The sequence below is a fragment of the Misgurnus anguillicaudatus genome, chromosome 24 (genome assembly GCF_027580225.2).
Source record: "Misgurnus anguillicaudatus chromosome 24, ASM2758022v2, whole genome shotgun sequence".
Taxonomy (NCBI): Eukaryota; Metazoa; Chordata; class Actinopteri; order Cypriniformes; family Cobitidae; genus Misgurnus; species Misgurnus anguillicaudatus.
This window is the reverse complement of record NC_073360.2, coordinates 29989510-30008390: the sequence shown is the minus strand read 5'-3', so window position 1 is coordinate 30008390 and position 18881 is coordinate 29989510. Positions and strand designations below refer to the sequence as shown.

General features: G+C 37.4%; 1 protein-coding gene and 1 long non-coding RNA gene across 2 annotated transcripts in view; one reads left to right on the top strand and one right to left on the bottom strand.

The window, feature by feature from the left end:
* Window positions 1-14323, top strand: part of LOC141361611 (uncharacterized) — a 48650-nt gene extending 34327 nt beyond the window's left edge. Inside the window, exons 2-3 of the long non-coding RNA XR_012367759.1 lie at window positions 4324-4415; window positions 14202-14323. This is a non-coding gene — a long non-coding RNA (uncharacterized lncRNA). The remainder of the gene's footprint in view (window positions 1-4323; window positions 4416-14201) is intronic.
* The window catches only part of nyap2a (neuronal tyrosine-phosphorylated phosphoinositide-3-kinase adaptor 2a), a 55127-nt gene continuing 44582 nt past the window's right edge, over window positions 8337-18881 (bottom strand). The window contains exons 5-7 of the mRNA XM_055197084.2: window positions 14213-14371; window positions 12903-13012; window positions 8337-8813 (exon numbers count right to left, since the gene is read on the bottom strand). Of these exons, the coding sequence (XP_055053059.2) occupies window positions 8583-8813; window positions 12903-13012; window positions 14213-14371 (500 nt within the window). The 3' untranslated portion in view covers window positions 8337-8582. The remainder of the gene's footprint in view (window positions 8814-12902; window positions 13013-14212; window positions 14372-18881) is intronic.

Sequence of the window (18881 nt, the reverse complement as noted above, 5' to 3'; positions counted from 1 at the left end):
CTTGAAACGTGTGTTTGTACAGGTTTGACTATACTTAAAAATGAATTCTGGGATGTTTCAAGCCCTGATTGGTGAAAACATGGACTAACCCCACCATTTGGCTTAAATTAAAATACGCTGTGTTGTTCTAACCCAAACTTATGGGTTGTTTCAAATAAGGTAGTTTTCTAGGTTAATTTAACTCACCTGTAGGGTTTGTCCATATTTTAACCAGCCATAGATTTAAACAACCCAGTGTTTTTAAAGGAGACATACCATGAAAATGTGACTTTTCCCATGTTAACATGCTATAATTGGGTCCCCAGTGCTTTTATCAACCTAGAAAATGTGAATAAGATCAACCCAGTAACTTAGTTTTGGTAAACCATTCTCCACAAGCATGTGAAAAAATAGCTCATTGAAATTTGGCTCCCCTGGTGATGTCAGAAGGGAATAATACTGCCCCTTAATCTGCAGTATCCAACGATGCCACTGCCATTTAGTGCAGAGATCAGCTCATTTGATTTTAAAAGGACACACCCAAAACAGCACATTTTTGCTCACACCTACAAAGTGACAATTTTAACTTGCTATTATAAATTATCTATATAATATTTTTTTGGTATTCTGGGGACACCAAAGATTTATTTGACATCTTAAAAAAGTCTTGTGACGTGTCATTTATCATCCAAATATCATGTCTTGCATCAAATCTAGTAAAGTCGACAGTTTTGTGTGTGAGGGTTAAATTTAAGGGTAGGGTCTTAGTATAAATACCAATTCATCTACGGAGAGGTCCACACCAATATATCTTCTAAGCTCTGTGTGTGTGCTAGTGAGGCTCAGTGTGAAATCTGGAAGCATTTGAGCAGTTTCCTCATGACCCACAGCCTCATTTATAGGGAGTCAGTTCCACGTTTTGGAAGTTGGTGGGTGCGTGTAGATGTGGTGCGGTTGACCCCATTGTCCCCTGTGACCCCGCTGATGTGAGTGTGTGTGGATGGGATGGGGGGTGTCCTTCCTGGAGTGAACTCTCTCTGGTCATTATTTCCACTCATGACCCTGGACAAGTGCCACTGTCAGCCAAACAGATCAAAGCGCAGGCAGACTATTCAAGAGTATGTGTGTGGTGTGTGTGCGGGGGATTGGCTTTGTCTAATAAAATGTGATGTCGAGGCACGGGACTCGCCAGCAGATGACGGGGAACTTACAAAGAAATGAGTTCGCGGGCTGTGTTTTTGTTTTTAAGGAGAGAGACTTGTTTGTGTGGAGAGAAAATCTCTCTCGTTCATTTAAATAGATGATTCAGTGATTTTTGTTCAAAGTTGACTTTTGTTTTTATTTGGAGTAGGTTACTGTTCATATAATACACATAAAACATATTGAAGATACTGTACATTTGCTAAATAAAAAATGTTATATTGCTTGCTTCTTCCTATAGCTTACTGGTAGAATTGCAGTAGCAGCGCATGGGGTTGTGGGTTTGATTCCAGGAAACACACATACTGATAAAATTGTAATGTAAAAGCATTTGCCAAATGCATAAATGTAAATCTTACCTTTTTTAAAGCACATTTGAGTATTTTTTACTGTAAAACAAGACAGATATACAGATTATTATTATTAGGATTCATGCAGCCATTTCTTTGTCTCACGCATTCTCTACGGACGTTTTTTCCTTAACATTTTCGTAGTCCCGCGTGATGTTTTAGAGAGATGTCATGTCTTTTCCTGTGTCCTTTGTGTGCTGTTTTGAGGTTTCAGGGGAAGACAAACACACAAATGCATCCACACACACTCACAGGGGTGGTAGAGAGGTGATCTCATGGGGGTGGAATGATTATCTGTGCCTCTATTTGGGCTGATAAATGCCTGGATTAGTCCGGGAGGGTGTGTGTGTGTGTGGGGTGGGTATGGGGGTTAGTGGGTTCAGGGGGAGATCTGAAGTTTAGAGGGGAAAATGGTCCCTTGCCTCATGTTGCCCCAAATTCTCTCGCTTTCTTTCACAAGTTTTTTTGGTCGTTTTTGGAGAGCTGTGAGGGGGTATGAACGTTAGAGTGAAAAAAAATGGTGAGTGATGAATGAAAGAAGGATGGATAATAGTATAAAGGGAAGGAGACAGACATGCTGGGAACGGATAAAGAAAAGTCAGATGCAGAGAGAGAGAGAGAGAGAGAGAGAAAGCGAGAGAGAGAGGTAACATATGGAAGAATTTATGAATAGGTTCTCCTGGTGGAGGTGTAAGCTAAGGAATGCCCTTATAAAGTGAATAACAGGCTTTTGCCCTGGGGTAGGACCGTCTCTCTCTCTTTCACACACACACACACACACACACACACACACACACACACACACACACACACACACACACACACACACACACACACACACACCGTCACAGTGGAAACACTTGGTCTGGTGGGAAATAAGTTTGTGCTGTTAAAATAAAAGAGTTCATGCTGGTAGCTCTGATGTGATCGCTGACAGGATATTTTCCATGTAACCTACACCTGGTGGTCATATCTGCACATGATGAACACACACACAAACACACTAAGTCTCTAAGAGTAATGCATTGATGAAGTGCGCTGCCATCTTGTGGTCCATCTTAGTACGGTTCATACACTCAATAACCTTATTGACTTCACTGAAGAAATGGTCCTGTTTTTGTCATGTAACACTGGTTCTGTTCCTTTAAACAATACTATTCATATCCTGTGCTTGCTTGGTCATATTCATAAGTGTAAAGTTACAGCCTCAAAACCTAATTTTATTGCATTTTGCTCAGAATTTAAAAAAATAACTGAATCCCTATGTAAATTTAAGAAAAACAAAAAAGCAGTTAAATCATACCAGATTTTAAATAAGGGTTTGAATTCACCTGTAATTTGAGATAAAATATTTAGATGAACTTTCCTACCCCCTACTTGGGTAAAAATTTAACAATTATTTTATGTCTATGTATGTTTTTTCTTTTCTTTATTTATTTTTTATTATTTTTTTCCTTTATTTTTTATTATTATTATTTACGTTTATTATTTTTTATAATTGTAAATCCCTCATAACAGAATGTTTGTTCTTATTATTGTATAATACTATGTTACTATGTTCTCAAATGTCAATTGTTACTGACATAATGGTAATAAAAAAATTGATTAAAAAAACATTTAATGCATGCTTAATACATTTGACAAACACAAAAATTCATCAGGCTAAGGCAATATAAGAAAATGTACAGCTCGTATTTTTTTAATACGAGCTAAAATATGTACATACACACAAACAATGAGTCGAAACAATCCCATTTTTTTTCTTAAAATAATTGTGCAAATATATTAGTTTCTTTTAATACAAAACTAAAATTTTATTTTATTTTTTTTAATGTATGACTATATTTAATATAAATAAAGTAAAGTCTATCGCAATTTGTGAGATGGGACTAGAGTTGAAGGCGGAAGAATAACTGATTATGGTGAGAGGTGAAAGGTCACTCTTTTGTATTATTGCGCGTTTACCTGCGATCATGACTGGAGTTTTTAGATGTCATTTTACACAGACACGGTACGTGATTTTACAACACAAATCTGATGTTTAAGTCTGCATTATGGCTGTGTTCAATTTCACTGTGAGTTACCTGATTTGTAGCTAGTACTAGTAAGTTAGTAGTGTGCTTGTTGTGCCAAAAACTGACATCATGTGCTTTCTCTTGTGAATGTGCGCCGTTGCGATATCATAAACTCACATGTCAGGCTAAATGATGTAAAAATATAAACAAATATTTTTGTTAAGAGCATGTCATGGCCTATATCGTTTCTTCATGTCTGGAGTGTAAGTTCGTATGTGTTGGGAGCGAGAACAAAAAATTGACACATCACAGACAGAGTTATGCAAAAACATATGTATTTATTTCTGTCATAGTCTGTAAATTATTATTAAAAGAAAACTGTTACAATAAGCATACTCTTTTCGCGTGTACTCTTTTTTTCAACATTTCAAAATAAAAATACTAGAAAAGGTAGACTGCAACACTCTGAGTGCAAAAGACGCACGCGCGCACGCGCACACACATACACAGACATACTTGGAAACCACTGTGCTTATGTCACACACCAATAGTGCAACAAACCCATCCACTGATTAAACTAGAGAATATTTACATACTGCAAAACCCAAAACTGCAAAGAGAGAAAGTTTGTGTGTGTGTGAATGAGAAGCGTATGTGTCATTGCTGTATGTCAACCACAATTTCAAAGGTTTCTCTTTTTTATGTAACTTTACATTTCAATGTTTTTTTTTTTAATATGGAGTATACATTGATTCCTTATGTTTTTCTTCAACATCTAGGGATAAAGAATATTATCAGAAGATCACTTTGTATGTGTAAAATATAAGTGCACTGCAAGATTACTGCTAACTACTATGGAGGACCTGGTACAGTAAGTGGCTTTTTCATTTTATTTGTGACACAAATGGTGGTTTTTGACTTGGTTAAAGAACAAACTATCAACGCATTCTCAATGTGTGCCACATAAACCCGTATTCACATTTCATAATCGTACACACTAAAATTAAAATTAATTTAATTAAGTACTCAATTGCATCACAAGTGCTCGAAAACCTGTCTGGCTTTATTTTAGGTTCAATATATCCGATCCTTGGAAAAGCTAAGCTAACTGTGTTAAGTGATGTACGTCCGGTTTGAACTCTGGCTCTTAAAGTGAAATATTTTCAGATTACCTAGCTATTATATTCAAAACAAAGCCTTAATAAAAATATCTTAATGCTTTCAGCCCATGATATTGCCTGATAATTCCCCAGAGACCTGAACATTTCGATTTTGGCTTTCGATCTTTATAGCGTTTAGAAAAAGTTCAATTTACTATTTTATGATTCTGAGTTTATGTGCCTGCATCCCAATTCACAATGTATATGTAGTAACTTTGCAAGATAAAAATGAGCACATTTTGTATCATGTTGAAAGTAAAGGTGCTTAGATTTGATTATTTTCCCTATGAATTCCTTATTTTTATCACAAGATTTTTGAAGGTAATATTTACTACCACAGCTTTTTCAAAGCTGAATCAGAGGCATTGGTTAAAGTTCTTCTTCAAGTTTTTCAGGTGAAGTTGTCCAAGCTTTGAACAACATATAAAGTTACGTTATTGAACTTTAAAGTAATGACTTATTTCAATTTTAACGCTGACATGCAAACACGAACAAGAGACAGGTGTGTCTTTGACATGACGTGACATGATGTTGTGTCTATAAAGTTGTAATATCATGCACATACTTTAAAGGATTAGTCCATTTTCTTAAAAAAAATCCAGACAATTCACTCACCACCATGTCATCCAAAATGTTGATGCCTTTCTTTGTTCAGTCGAGAAGAAATTATGTTTTTTGAGGAAAACATTCCAGGATTTTTCTCATTTTAATGGACTTTAATAGACCCCAACACTTAACAGTTTTAATGCAGTTTAAAATAGCAGTTTCAAAGGACTCTAAACGATCTCAAACGAGGCACAAGGGTCCCATCCAGCGAAACCATTGTCATTTCTGACAAGAAAAATACACTTTTAAACCACAACTTCTCTTCTTTCTCCGGCTGTGTGACGAGCCAGCGCGACCTCAAGTAATTGCGTAATGCCGTGGAAAGGTCACGTGTTACATATATGAAACGCACATTTGCGGACCATATTAAACAATAAACTGACACAAAGACATTAATTATTATCATTCCACCTACAACAACGTCGGAACGGTCCTCTTTCTCCACACTTGTAAACACTGGGGCATAGTTTTGATACGTCATCCGTGACCTCTTGACGTGATGACGTATTGGAAGGAAGACGAGAAGTTGTGGTTCAAAAGTGCATATTTTTTATTTTTCTTGCCAAAAATGACAATCGATTCGCCAGACAAGACCCTTATGCCTCGTTTGAGATCGTTTAGAGTGCTTTGAAACTGCAATTTAAACTGCATTAAACTGTTAAGTGTTGGGGTCCATTAAAGGCCATTGAAATGAGAAAAATCCTGGAATGTTTTCCTCAAAATATAACCTCTTCTCGACTGAACAAAGAAAGACATCAACATCCTGGACGACATGGTGGTGAGCAAACCATCCGGATTTTTTTTTTAAGAAAATTGACTAATCCTTTAAAGTATGCACTTTCTCATCACTAGTGAAGGATAGTAATACTTTTTAGTCCACAGTTTATGTATGCGAATTGGGACACAGTGCATGTGAAGGATACTACATGTACACTGCTACTGCCCTCTACTGGTAAATAAATGTTACTGCTGTGCATCCTTATGCTTTGCTGACGTTTTTGGTTTTATAAACTCTTATCTATTTCTCGGAGTAGTTTTCCGGACCGGGCTTATCCTAGTCCCAGACTAAAGCGCATGTTTGACTAAAGCACATCTTGCACTGACCTATCTTAACAAATTTATCAGTGTCATTGTTTTGTCTCAAGATGCACACCAGTATTGTTTTTGTAAGGAATGTTTATATGAACTACTTAAATGTCCTAATATTACCTAGTCCTTGATTAATCTGGGAAACTGCCCCTCCATTTGTAAACCTTTATGACATCATATCTCTGACCTTTGAGCCCCTCCCTAAAGTTACGTTTAAATCACAGTGAACCCAGGTCTCCAAGGCAATGTGTTTTACTTGGATGCCAGCTTTGTGTTTGTGTATAAGCATGATGTGTATGGATGTCTAGGTATTTTTGCGTGCAACCGTACGTAGTTTAGTGTGAATACAAGTTGTTGTGATATGTCGGAGTGTGTTGGACGAACAGGTTGAGATGTGTGATCTGGTATGTATGTGATGGCAGTAAGGGGAGGGGCTTCACACATCTAGCCCCATCCTTAGGGGTGTGGCTTTATCTCACCTGAGCAGATATCAATCAGAGCTTTCGCATGACATCACAGTCCTGCCCATAGCAGTGCAAAGAACTAGAGAGCACAGTGTCTCAATGGAGTTTAAAAGCGCTTGTGTCTCTAAAAAAAATCTTCATTGGTCCCGCAAATGGCTGACTGCATGGACAGCCAATGGCTAAGTGGCACCAAACACCTGATCACACCTCATTGGCCACTCAAAACATTAACAACGTTTCTGTATACTTGAAAGCATAACGTAAACCCAATCCATCTCTAACATCCCTGTTTTAATGATCTAGACTTTTTGCCTGTAACATACCCTAACCCAAGAATGCAATGCATCTAGCTATGCAACATCGATGTAATGCGTTGGCATGTTCGAAAACGAAAATTTATAGCAAGCATTGGCACATTAGCAGGATTTCAGAGTCAGTTTTGACCAATGCGTGCCTTGCCAGACGGTTTTACTCTGGTTTTTTTGCAGTCCGGTGAGCTTTCGTATACTGGTGTAGTTCCTTTATTTTGACCGTGATAAAATGTGGAGGAGCTATGGGAATAACCTTAAAGCAGATCGTTTGATAAAGCCTGTGCTTTTCTGTCTGAGCTGAGCCTTTGTGTATTCCCGTCAGAAAGCTATTTCTGTATGATATTGTCTCATGCCTGCCCTTGACTCTTGTCGCAGTGATTTATGAGCGTGAAAATTGACAGTATGTCTGCATAGTGGTTCATAAAAGGATGCCGTCTGCATTGGACACTTATCTGTTGTACGGTCAGATTTATGAAAGCCACTGTGATGAATGAAACATCTCTCTCCCTGGTCACAGCTTGGTGTCTCAGTCAGTAATTCTGCCAATATGTGTCATTATCCATTCCCTGATCAGGTAACTGTATGCGAACCAATCCAATATGTGCTTATCTGTTGCATTCTTTACAGGTATATGTGTGTGACTGTCATATAGCTGTTAAATAAAGTTGAACATTCAAGAAGAAAGAGCACCAAATAGAGCCATTGAGCAGCTGATATAAGTGTGTTTGTGAGTTTTCAAGACTCACAATTGAATGCACCTGCCAGTTTTTCACAGTTGATCTGACCAACCACCTACTGTATAAAAAGACGGACGATATCGCCATCCAATCCAACTAATCGAACCCACGACCTAATCCAGCCAATCACCTTCAAGTCCAACCCAGAAATCATAGGAACAACAGCCTGAACACAATCACAATCTGACATTTAAAATACAGACACCAAAAAATATATTATTTTAAAGTAAACTCATACATTATTAACAAAAATGCCATCCATGCCAATTAACCCGATGCATAGGCAAAAAAAACAATGCTCTCGATGGAGTTACTGCACATATTTCACCACACATTATAAGATTATTTCCCCAGACACACAAATGAGTGTCAAATATAGAAACACCCCGAAAAATAAATAAATAAAAATAACATTTCAAAGAGGACAATGGGTAAAAGTGTAATATTTTCAATCTGTTTTCGTATCATTCCTCTTTATAAAACCGCTAAGCATATTTAATATTAAGACAGTAATTTCCAATATAAAAATATCAAATATAAACAATGATAGGAAACCAGGGACATTTGATAAGCCTTCACATATTTTTTTGTTCCTGCTATCCGTCAATCTCTGTTTGGACGCACGCGCCCCCTGGCCGGCGTGTCTGTGCTTCTCCATGGTTGGTCACTCATTATATAGCAGTGTCCCAGAATACAGTGGTTTGCGTGGAATATGGAGGGGGACCGAATTTCTTTCCCCCGTTAGTCTTCTTCCAACTGGGGAGGATGGGCATGCTGTCCTGCTTGCACAAAGCTTTGTCTGGAGGTCTCTGTCTGGCTTTTATCTCCTTGCACAGGTGACGTTTCTTCTCGATCATCTCCATCATGGTGCTGTCCCCACATGCCCATGGCATTGGGGGCATCTAATGGGGTGGCAAGGGGGTAAGGAGGGTAAGAGAATGTTTGCATTGGTATTCTGACCCTAGCATAAAGGGACAGTGCAACTAAAATGTGCTTTTTAGAAAATGTCATTATTAACTCACCCATTTAAAGGGACACTCCACTTTTTTAGAAAATATGCTCATTTTCTAGCTCCCCTAGAGTTAAACATTTGATTTTTACAGTTTTGGAATCCATTCAGCCGATCTCGGGTCTGGCGGTAACACTTTTAGCTTAGCATAATCCATTGAATCTGATTAGACCATTAGCATCGCGCAAAAAATATCCAAATAGTTTAGATATTTTTCCTATTTAAAACTTGACTCTCCTGTAGTTACATCGTGTACTAAGACCGACGGAAAATTAAAATTTGCAATTTTCAAGGCAGATATGGCTAGGAACTATACTCTCATTCTGGCGTAATAATCAGTGACTTTGCTGCCGTAACATGGCTGCAGGAGCCGCAATGATATTACGCACTGCCCGAAAATAGTCCCATCAATAGCAATAGCAATTTTTTTTCAATTTTTTGGGCAGTGCGTATATTTAAAAAAAAGTGGAGTGTCCCTTTAAGAAGTTTTACCTCTATGTGATTCTATGTGTTTTAAGTCAATTATAAGGGGATCAGTGTGCATTATCTTGTTTAAATTTTTTTTATTTTAAAGTCAAAGCGGCAAAAATGTGTTGCTCTTCAGTCTAATTTGAGGTATTTTGCAGTCTCTTTCGCGCATACACATAATAATTTAAAACCATGCATTGTTACGAAAATACAAAAAACCTCAAAAGGCAAGACAAACCCTGCATCCGAAATCGCATACTGTCAGCCTACTGTTTTCGAATACTATGAATTCGGTCATAATACTCGCCTCGTCTACTGCTTTTTGCCTACTGTATAGTATGGAAGTAGGCGGTTTCGGACACAGCTGACGTCTTAGACTTCAATGCATGAACACACACAATATTTCATACATGCTCACACACACGCACACAGACATTTGTGCTTTTGAGATAAGAAGCGACAGACACACAGAAAGGACAGTGGACAATAAAATGAAGAACATGAAATTTAACAAGGTTTTATTTTGTTTTTTTGGTTAGTTTTATCCTGCGGTTTTAGAGTTTATTCGGGTTAGTTCAGTTACAGTCACTAAAAATCAAACACATAGATATTTTGACTGCATTTTGAATGCATTTTCTGCATTTTTATAAGTATCCTACTGTATTCTGGAAACAGTACTCTTATACAGTATGTGTTTTTTGTTTTGTAGGTCCACAGTAGTATACTGTTCCACAGAAAACAGAGATTAACAAAGTGTGTGTTCTCATTAATGCTTGTTTTTTAAATGCAATATACTGTAAAAAGAAAATGTGAGTTTGTGTGACTGACTGCCCAGTTTTTGTAATTGTGACATCAATATGGCAAACATCAAAATTGTTACAGAATTTCTGTACATTATACAAACTTGCAATAAAGCAAAACAAACAAGAGAAAGCATTGACAGATGACACTGATGCCTTCAAGGGACACTCCACTTTTTTTGAAAATATGCTCATTTTCCATCTCCCTTAGAGTCGAAACCCGACTTCTACACTTTCGGAGTCCATTCAGGTGATCTCCGGGTCTGGCGGTGATAGTTTTAGCATAGCCTAGCATAACACACTGAATCTGATTAGAGCACCAGCAGCGCGCCCAAAAATGGCTGCAGCAGTGATATTACGCAATTATATTACGCAATTATAGTACGCAAGCGCCCGAAAATAATCCCCTTTGGTAACTTTCAATAGCAGGGGAATATTTTCGGGCACTGCACAACACAATTGCGCCTGCTGCAGCCACGGTATGTCAGCAAAGTCCTTGATTATTACGCTGGAATGACAGTATAGTTCCTAGCCATATCTGCCTAGAAAATCACAACTTTTAATTTTCCGTTGTTTTTAGTACACAATGTAACTACAAAAGAGTCGAAAAATATCGAAACTCTGGTAATTTTTGAGTGTGATGCTAATGGTCTAATCAGATTCAATGGATTATGCTAAGCTATGCTAAAAGTGGTACCGGCAGACCCGGAGATCAGCTGAATGGATTCTAAAATGGTAAAAATCAAATGTTTAACTCTAGGGGAGCTGGAAAATTGTGTCCCTTTAATACATGAAGTATATACACATCAAATAGTGTATAGATTTAATAGAAAGTTTTAGTAGTTTTGCTCATACAGTATTTCTAACGGCACACACTTACTATATTAAAGATAAAGTCAATTTAGTGTTTTGTTTAGAGATGCACCGATATATCGGCGGATAATCGTTATCGGTCAATAAATTATGCAAGCGCCCGAAAATAGTCCCCATTGGTAACTTTCAATAGCAGGGGACTATTTTCGGGCACTGCATAATATAATTGCGCCTGCTGCAGCCAAATTTTTTATTATCGGCTATATAGATAGTCATGGCTGATATATCCTGTCAATCAAAAGATAACAGGAAAATGCAATTAATTTAGCTCTGTGTATAGAAAATCGAATGAAACGTCACTAGTTTAATGTTTAATATTAACGGTCATTATGTGAATGAATAACATTCAACAAAAAATTTTACACGGCTCTCTGGAATGCTTGATTCTGATTGGTCAGTTGAGACATTTGCAGGTTCGTTCTTTTCAAATAATAACCGCTCCAAAGTAATAACGCATAGCCGGTACTACTTGTACGATTAAAATCGCTCCGCGCCAATAAAGACCAATAAAGATTACTGTTTGGCGCCATCTTGTGACAAACACTGGACAACCACAATTAAGAATGGAAAATTTTGACATTCATTTTAACATGTACGGAAAAAACTAAACATTTAAACAGTGGATAGAAGAACGAACAACGACAAGACACAGAGAGCTTACTGAGACTGAACTTGACAAAATAGAGATTGACAGCTACGAAGCCAACACACAAAAAAATACAGAATTGGCATTAAAACTTCTCAAAGACTGGCTAAAAGAGAAAAAAATGGAGACAGACAAGTATGAAACAGAGGATCTTAATAAGGTATTACGATCATTTTATGCATCTGTGTAAAGTTTCGCGGAAGGATAAAAATGTTAATTTAAAACAAATATGCCAATAAAATGTTTCAAATTCATATTCATGTCCGTTTGTTTTTCTTATGTGACAAGTAGCCGTGTAATAAGCGGGATAATGTAGAGGCAGCCGGTAGTTATCGGGAAAATAAGCCCCTTCAGTGTGATACATTTTATATAGATGCATCTCTTGTTTTGTTTTGTTACTGTACAGATTTAGTAACAGGTAAAAAAGCTGTCACTGGGACAGTACCATTTTAAAAAGGCCCAAATTATGTACTATTTAGATACAGATATGTACCTATGAGGTACTAATATGCACTCTTTACATACAAATGCATACTTTATGAAAGGTGCTGCTCCAGTGACAGCTTTTTTATCTATATTTCTGAGAGTGCAGTATGTAAATTGCCACAGAAACATAAGTAAGATAAATTTGGTTTTAGGACATGACAAATGGCATCATTGACACAGTTTGATGTCTGTACATCTGTTGAACCCGAACACAATGTCAGCAGAAACATTATGACATAAAGAGACAGACTGACATATTGCTGGTTGAGAGGAAGGCTGTCCACAGCTGCTCTTAGGAGGTTCTCCGTCTAATTCCAGTCTAATTCGGTTAAATCTCCACTGAAGTACTAAAACAGCCCGATTGTGGCTCTATTGGCATAAACCTTTCACTGCGTCTGAGAGCCTCTTTAGAGCATGATGGGAAATCAACCTTGTTCTGAACCAAACACACACACAAACGCATATACAGAGACAGACAATGGACGCTGCGAGCACTGAACCAAACCGAACTAAATGCACAGGAACAGCAACAGCAGCGGTGCCAAAGGAATAGCAGCAGACAGAATAGCATATACACACAGCTGAGAGCTCAGAGACATGAAGTTGAAAGGTATTGCTCGGTAGATTGAGAGTGACAGACATGGAGAGAGGAGTCGAACTCCACACGCATGCGATTTCTCGCTCATTCTGACGAATAAGAGGATTGTACCTGGCACGGGCTCCCAGATGGGTCAGGGGCGTGTCTTTGGGGCGTTCCCACAGGGGAGGGGACACCGGATGTGGAAGCAGAGCGACCGAGTTTACATCCGCCTTTTGTTTCTTTAAAGAAAAAAGTAACACATTCAGCATTTGAAGTTAGTAATTTTATGATAAAAATGTGACCCTGTCTGTAAAATCCAGGCTGAAATTGGGGGCATTAAAATTTCAATCTTTGACATGGCCTTACGCAGTCTATATTACAGATATCAAGGTTATATTTGATCATCATATAAGATGATTTTATGTAGAAAAAAGTTTAGATATTTAATATATTTATACAGTTAATATATTTATATGTTTTATTATATGTTAAAGTTGTGGTTAAAGGATTAGTCAATTTTCTTAAAAAAAAAAAAAAACTCGCCACCATGTCATCCAGAATGTTGGTGTCTTTCTTTGTTCAGTCGAGAAGAAATTATGTATTTTGAGGAAAACATTCCAGGATTATTTTCATTTTAATGGACTTTAAATGGACCCCAATACTTAACAGTTTTAATGCAGTTTAAAATTGCACTTTTAAAGGACTCTGAACAATCTCAAACGAGGCATAAGGGTCTTATCTAGCAAAACGATTGTCATTTTTGACAAAAAAATAAAAAATAAGCACTTTTAAGTTTTAAACCTCAACTTCTCGTCTATCTCCGGTCCTGTGATGCGGCAGCATGACCTCACGTAATACGTTATCACGTCAAGAGGTCAAGGATGACGTATGCCAAACTACGCCCCATTGTTTACAAGTGTGGAGAAAGAGGACCGTTACAACGTTGTTGTATGTTGAATGATACTAATGAATGTCTTTGTGTCAGTTTATTGTTTAAAATGGTCCACAAATGTGCGTTTCATATATGTAATACGTGTCCTTTCCACGTCATCATTACGCAATTACGTGAGGTCACGCCAGCTCGTCACAGGACCGGAGACAGACGAGAAGTTGTGGTCCAAAAAGGCACATTTTTTATTTTTCTTGTCAAAAATGACAAGAAAAATGATCGTTCGCTAGACACTTATGCCTTGTTTGAGATTGTTTAGAGTCCTTTGAAACTGCAATTTTAAACTGCGTGTTGGGGTCCATAAAAGTCCATTAAAATGAGAAAAATCCTGGAATGTTTTCCTCAAAAAACATAATTTCTTCTCGACTGAACAAAGAAAGACATCAACATTTTGGATGACATGGTGGTGAGTAAATTATCTGGATTTTTTTTAAGAAAATGGACTAAACCTTTATTTTGATTGTCTTCAATGTAAATAGTGAGGACCCACCCCCAAGCATAGTGGTCGGGCTGATGGAAGAGCGGCCAAACCGACTGGGCGTGGCGGTGGGTGTGGCTGATTGTCCTGTGGGTGTTTCCCAATCTTGTGATTTTGGAGAAGAACTATGAAGAGCTCTTTCTCTACTGTCACTTCTGCCTTTACTTTCACCTGATAGAGAAGGAAAAGGAAAAAAAGAGTTACTTTGTCATCATTAAACATTTTAAACATTACTTGTGGTTTAATGTTCTTTATACTGCACATTTGGAAATGGTGCAGAAAGTACACATGCCACCTTTAAATTGTAACTACTAGTATATAACACTGAACAGTATGCACAAATAGTCTATTAAAAATAGCAAATTAAAAAGTTCTTCTGCATGGGTTTCATTTTTATGTTCTTACACAGCTACCTAAACTGTACAGCCAAACATTCACAAATATTTTGTTATACCCACTCCACTCTTTTATCATTCATTCAGTCCATCACTTTATCTTTCTATTTACCATTCCATCTCTCTTAATCTCTCTCTCTTTCTCTCCCTCCCTTCTAACAGGGGATCCATTAGCAGTCACATTCATCATGTCTTTCATTGGCTCTGAAGACATTAGGGAAATTGCTTTACTAACAGATGAAAGCTTTTCAATTATTTCAGCTGGCAAGTGTATCTGAACGTGCGTCCGTGTCGTCCATGTAGACGTGTGGTTAGCTACGCTGTCTGACACTTACGGGCATACGAATTGAAGGTGACATCATCGTATGTCAACGGTGTGTGAGGTACTTGGGTTCATTTCAGTTCACTTTGCACTGCAATAGCATTAGCGAAACTTCTCCATTCTGTTTCTACATTAGCTAACAGGTAACTATCTGTCTGTAACACGCACACGTGGTTGTCTGGAGTCGTGTGTTGACATCCAATTAGCCTTTGGTGTCCTGCTTCATAAGTCGATATTTAATTTGTGTAGTTTGTCATTAATGTTGACCGCATAAACTAGTAGACAGTGCAACAAATGTAACATATTTGCTTATTAATATGCACACAGTCAGGACATAGCCTGCTTATACATTTGTGTGTGTGTGTGTGTGTGTGTGTGTGTGTGTGTGTGTGTGTGTGTGTGTGTGTGTGTGTGTGTGTGTGTGTGTGTGTGTGTGTGTGTGTGTGTGTGTAGAGAAAGAGAAGCATCTAGCTGTGTATTGGTAACAATGTTAACAAATTGTTCACCAAGGCTCCTGACAGCCAACTTACAAAACTGCTTTACCTATCCAGTTAGAGAGAAATGCCAAACCAAATATCATTTGACACATAGATGTCATGCACCCATCCTAGCTAACACACACACACACACACGCACACACACACACACACACACACACACACACACACACATTCTGGTTTCCATGTTTTGTGGGGACATTCCATTGACGTAATGTATTTTATACCACACAAACTGTATATTCTATTCCCCTTACCTACCCCATTCCCTAACCCCAACCATCACACAAAACTTTCTGATACTTCACATTCTCAATAAACATAATTCTGTTTGATTTATAAGCATGTTTCCTCATGGGGACATCAAAATGTCCCCACAAGGTCACAAAAACACTGGTATTCCTATCTTTATGGGGACAATTGGTCCCCACAACGTGATAATTACCAGGTACACGCACACACACACACCAACAAAACAACTATGTGATAAGAAAGGATTGGAAGGAATAGAAAACAGTGATGTCATAAAGGGGAGAGAAAAATAACAGAAAACAGTGATGTGAAAGCTTTGGAACACATAGAAAACAGTGATGTCATAAAGGAAAGTTACAATTAATGGGAAATAGTGATGTCATAAGAAAGCTTTTTAAGGAATTGAAAACAGTGATGTCATTAAGCTATGACACGTATAGTGTTAGAACCAAAATAGAATAGTACTGAAACCACAGTTTTCACTGTTTTATGGTACATGCTTTGAATATCCTTTCCCAGTCATGTTTTATTGATTTGCTAAGATTTGTGCATTCATCTACCTCTGAGTTATGCTAATGTAAGGCCATAATGAAGAAATATGTTAAATAGGGATAATTTAAGTGGGATTTACTGTAGTACATTATATGCTAATGTAACTTAAACTATTCAGTGGTGCAGGGAAGGGAAATATTATATTTATATAATATTTAAAAACATTTTTAGGACATGATAAAAACAAACATGGGGCTGTTGAATGCTTTATTCTGATTTTTTGAGAAATGTGCACGGGTGTTGATTATTTTTCTGTAAAACGCACGTCAAATGTCTTAAAATAATATCCAGAGCAATGTTTGTGGCAACCGTGGTATAAGTGGAATAACTGACGCATTACCACCTTGGGTGTGCATTATTTTGTGAAATTATTCCAGACTGATCTCACGGAAAGTCGTGTTATAGGCACAACATTTTTTATTTATTTATTTGTGTCCATGGCACGAAATTCAGCGTTTTCCGTGCCTTGAGCACGAATGTCTTTTTCATGTCAATTGCACGAATTTCTATAAATAGTTTTTGGTGTCCGTGGCACAACTTGCTTCTCGTGGCATTTTATGTTTGGTTTTCTCATAGTTTTTTCATATTTTTCTTACCATTGTCGCTTGGGGTTGGGGTTAGAATCACTTTTTTTTTCATTTTTAGACATCCTAACCCAAACCCCAACTCTAATCCCAACTCCAGGTGAAAATTGTTTTAAAAACGGAAGAAAAACAATACATAGAAGTACATCCTAACCCCAACCCTAAGCGACCATGATTTAAAAAAAGGGGAAAAAGAGAAAACAATACATTAAATGACACGAAAAAGACAGGGACACGAAAACTATTTATCAGAATTTTTGCTGAGTGACACGAAAAAGACATTCGTGCTTAATGCACGAAAAAGCTGAATTTTGTGCAATAAATTAATCAAATTTTCATGACTGTAACACGACTTGCTGTGAGATCATGTTGAATTATTCCTAACGTATGTGTGTTCCTTGGGTCCGAACCAGGGAACTTTTGTGCTGCAAAAGCAATTCTCTACCACTAAGCTGTACAGGAGCACATACAAATACACCTTGCAGAATCTAAAAAAATGCTGAACATTTTGGAAAATATTAAGGTTTGTTTTTATTTAGTCCTTCCCTGAACAAGTTATTTCATTAGAAATGTTTACAGAAAGTTTGCAAAAGAATAATAACAGAATTTCAAAAAATAACCCAGTTCAAAAGTTTACATACACCTGATTCTCTTAATACCGCACAATGTTACCAATCAATGACAGTTTTTATGTTTTGTGATAGTTGAGCCATTAAACTGTCCATTGGTCTTTTGAAAAATCCCCCAGGTCCTGCAAAATCTCTGCTTTTCCATGCCAAATACCATTTGACATATAGGTGCCATGCACCAATACTAGCCCACACAAACACATACACACAACAACTACATGATAAGAAAGCTTTGGAAGGAATAGAAAACAGTGATGTCATAAAGGAAGTTACAATTAATGGGAAATAGTGATGTCATAAGAAAGCCTCTTAAAGGAATATTCCATTTCTTAAAAGAAAAATCCAGACAATTTACTCACCACCATGCAATCCAAAATGTTGATGTCTTTCTTTGTTCAGTCGAGAAGAAAGTGTGTTTTTTGGGGAAAACATTGCAGGATTTTTCTCATTTTGGTGGACTTTAATAGACACCAACAGTTGACACTTGGCTCAACACTTGACAGTTTTTTTCAACGGAGTTTCAAGGGACTGTGAACGATCCCAAGCGAGGCATAAGGGTCTTGTCTGGCGAAACGATTGTCATTTTTGACAAGAAAAGTACAGAATATGCTCTTTTAAACCACAACTTTTCGTCTAGGTCCAGCCCAGCGCGACCTGACGCAAATGCGTAGTGATGTAGGGTGGTCACATGTTACATATATGAAACGCACATTTGCGGACCATTTTAAACAATAAACTGACACAAAGACATTAATTAGTATCAGTTGACATACAACAACGTAGGAACGGTCCTCTTTCTCAACACTTGTAAACACTGGGGCGGAGTTTCGCGTTCGTCCTCTGTGACCTCTTGACATCATGACGTATTGTGTGGGGTCGCGCTATCGCATCACGACCAGATCTAGACGAGAAGTTGTGCTTTGGAGGTGTATATTTGTTGTTTTTCTTGTCAAGGGTGACGGTCGTTTTGCTGGATGGGACCCTTGTGCCTCGTTTGGGATCGTTTGTGGTCCTTTGAAGCTCCGCTGAAAAAAACTGTTAAGTGTTAATTGTTGGTGTCTATTAAAGTCCATTAAAATGAGAAAAATCCTGCAATGTTTTCTCAAAAAAACATAATTTCTTCTCGACTGAACAAAGAAAGACATCAACATTTTGGATGACATGGTGGTGAGTAAATTATCTGGATTTTTCTTTTAAGAAAATGGAATATTCCTTTAAGGAAGAGAAACCAAATTCACTAATCTGAAGTATTGTAATAGAGAAGAACTGATATTTAAATTTTGCGAGATAATAAAAGTATACATTATTTGGTCCGAAACTAAAAACTATTCAAATCAATACTTTGCTAAAATTTAGAAACAACTACAGCCACTACGTAAGAAATACATTTAAAGGGACACTCCACTTTTTTTGAAAATATGCTCGTTTTCCAGCTTCCCTAGATTTAAAC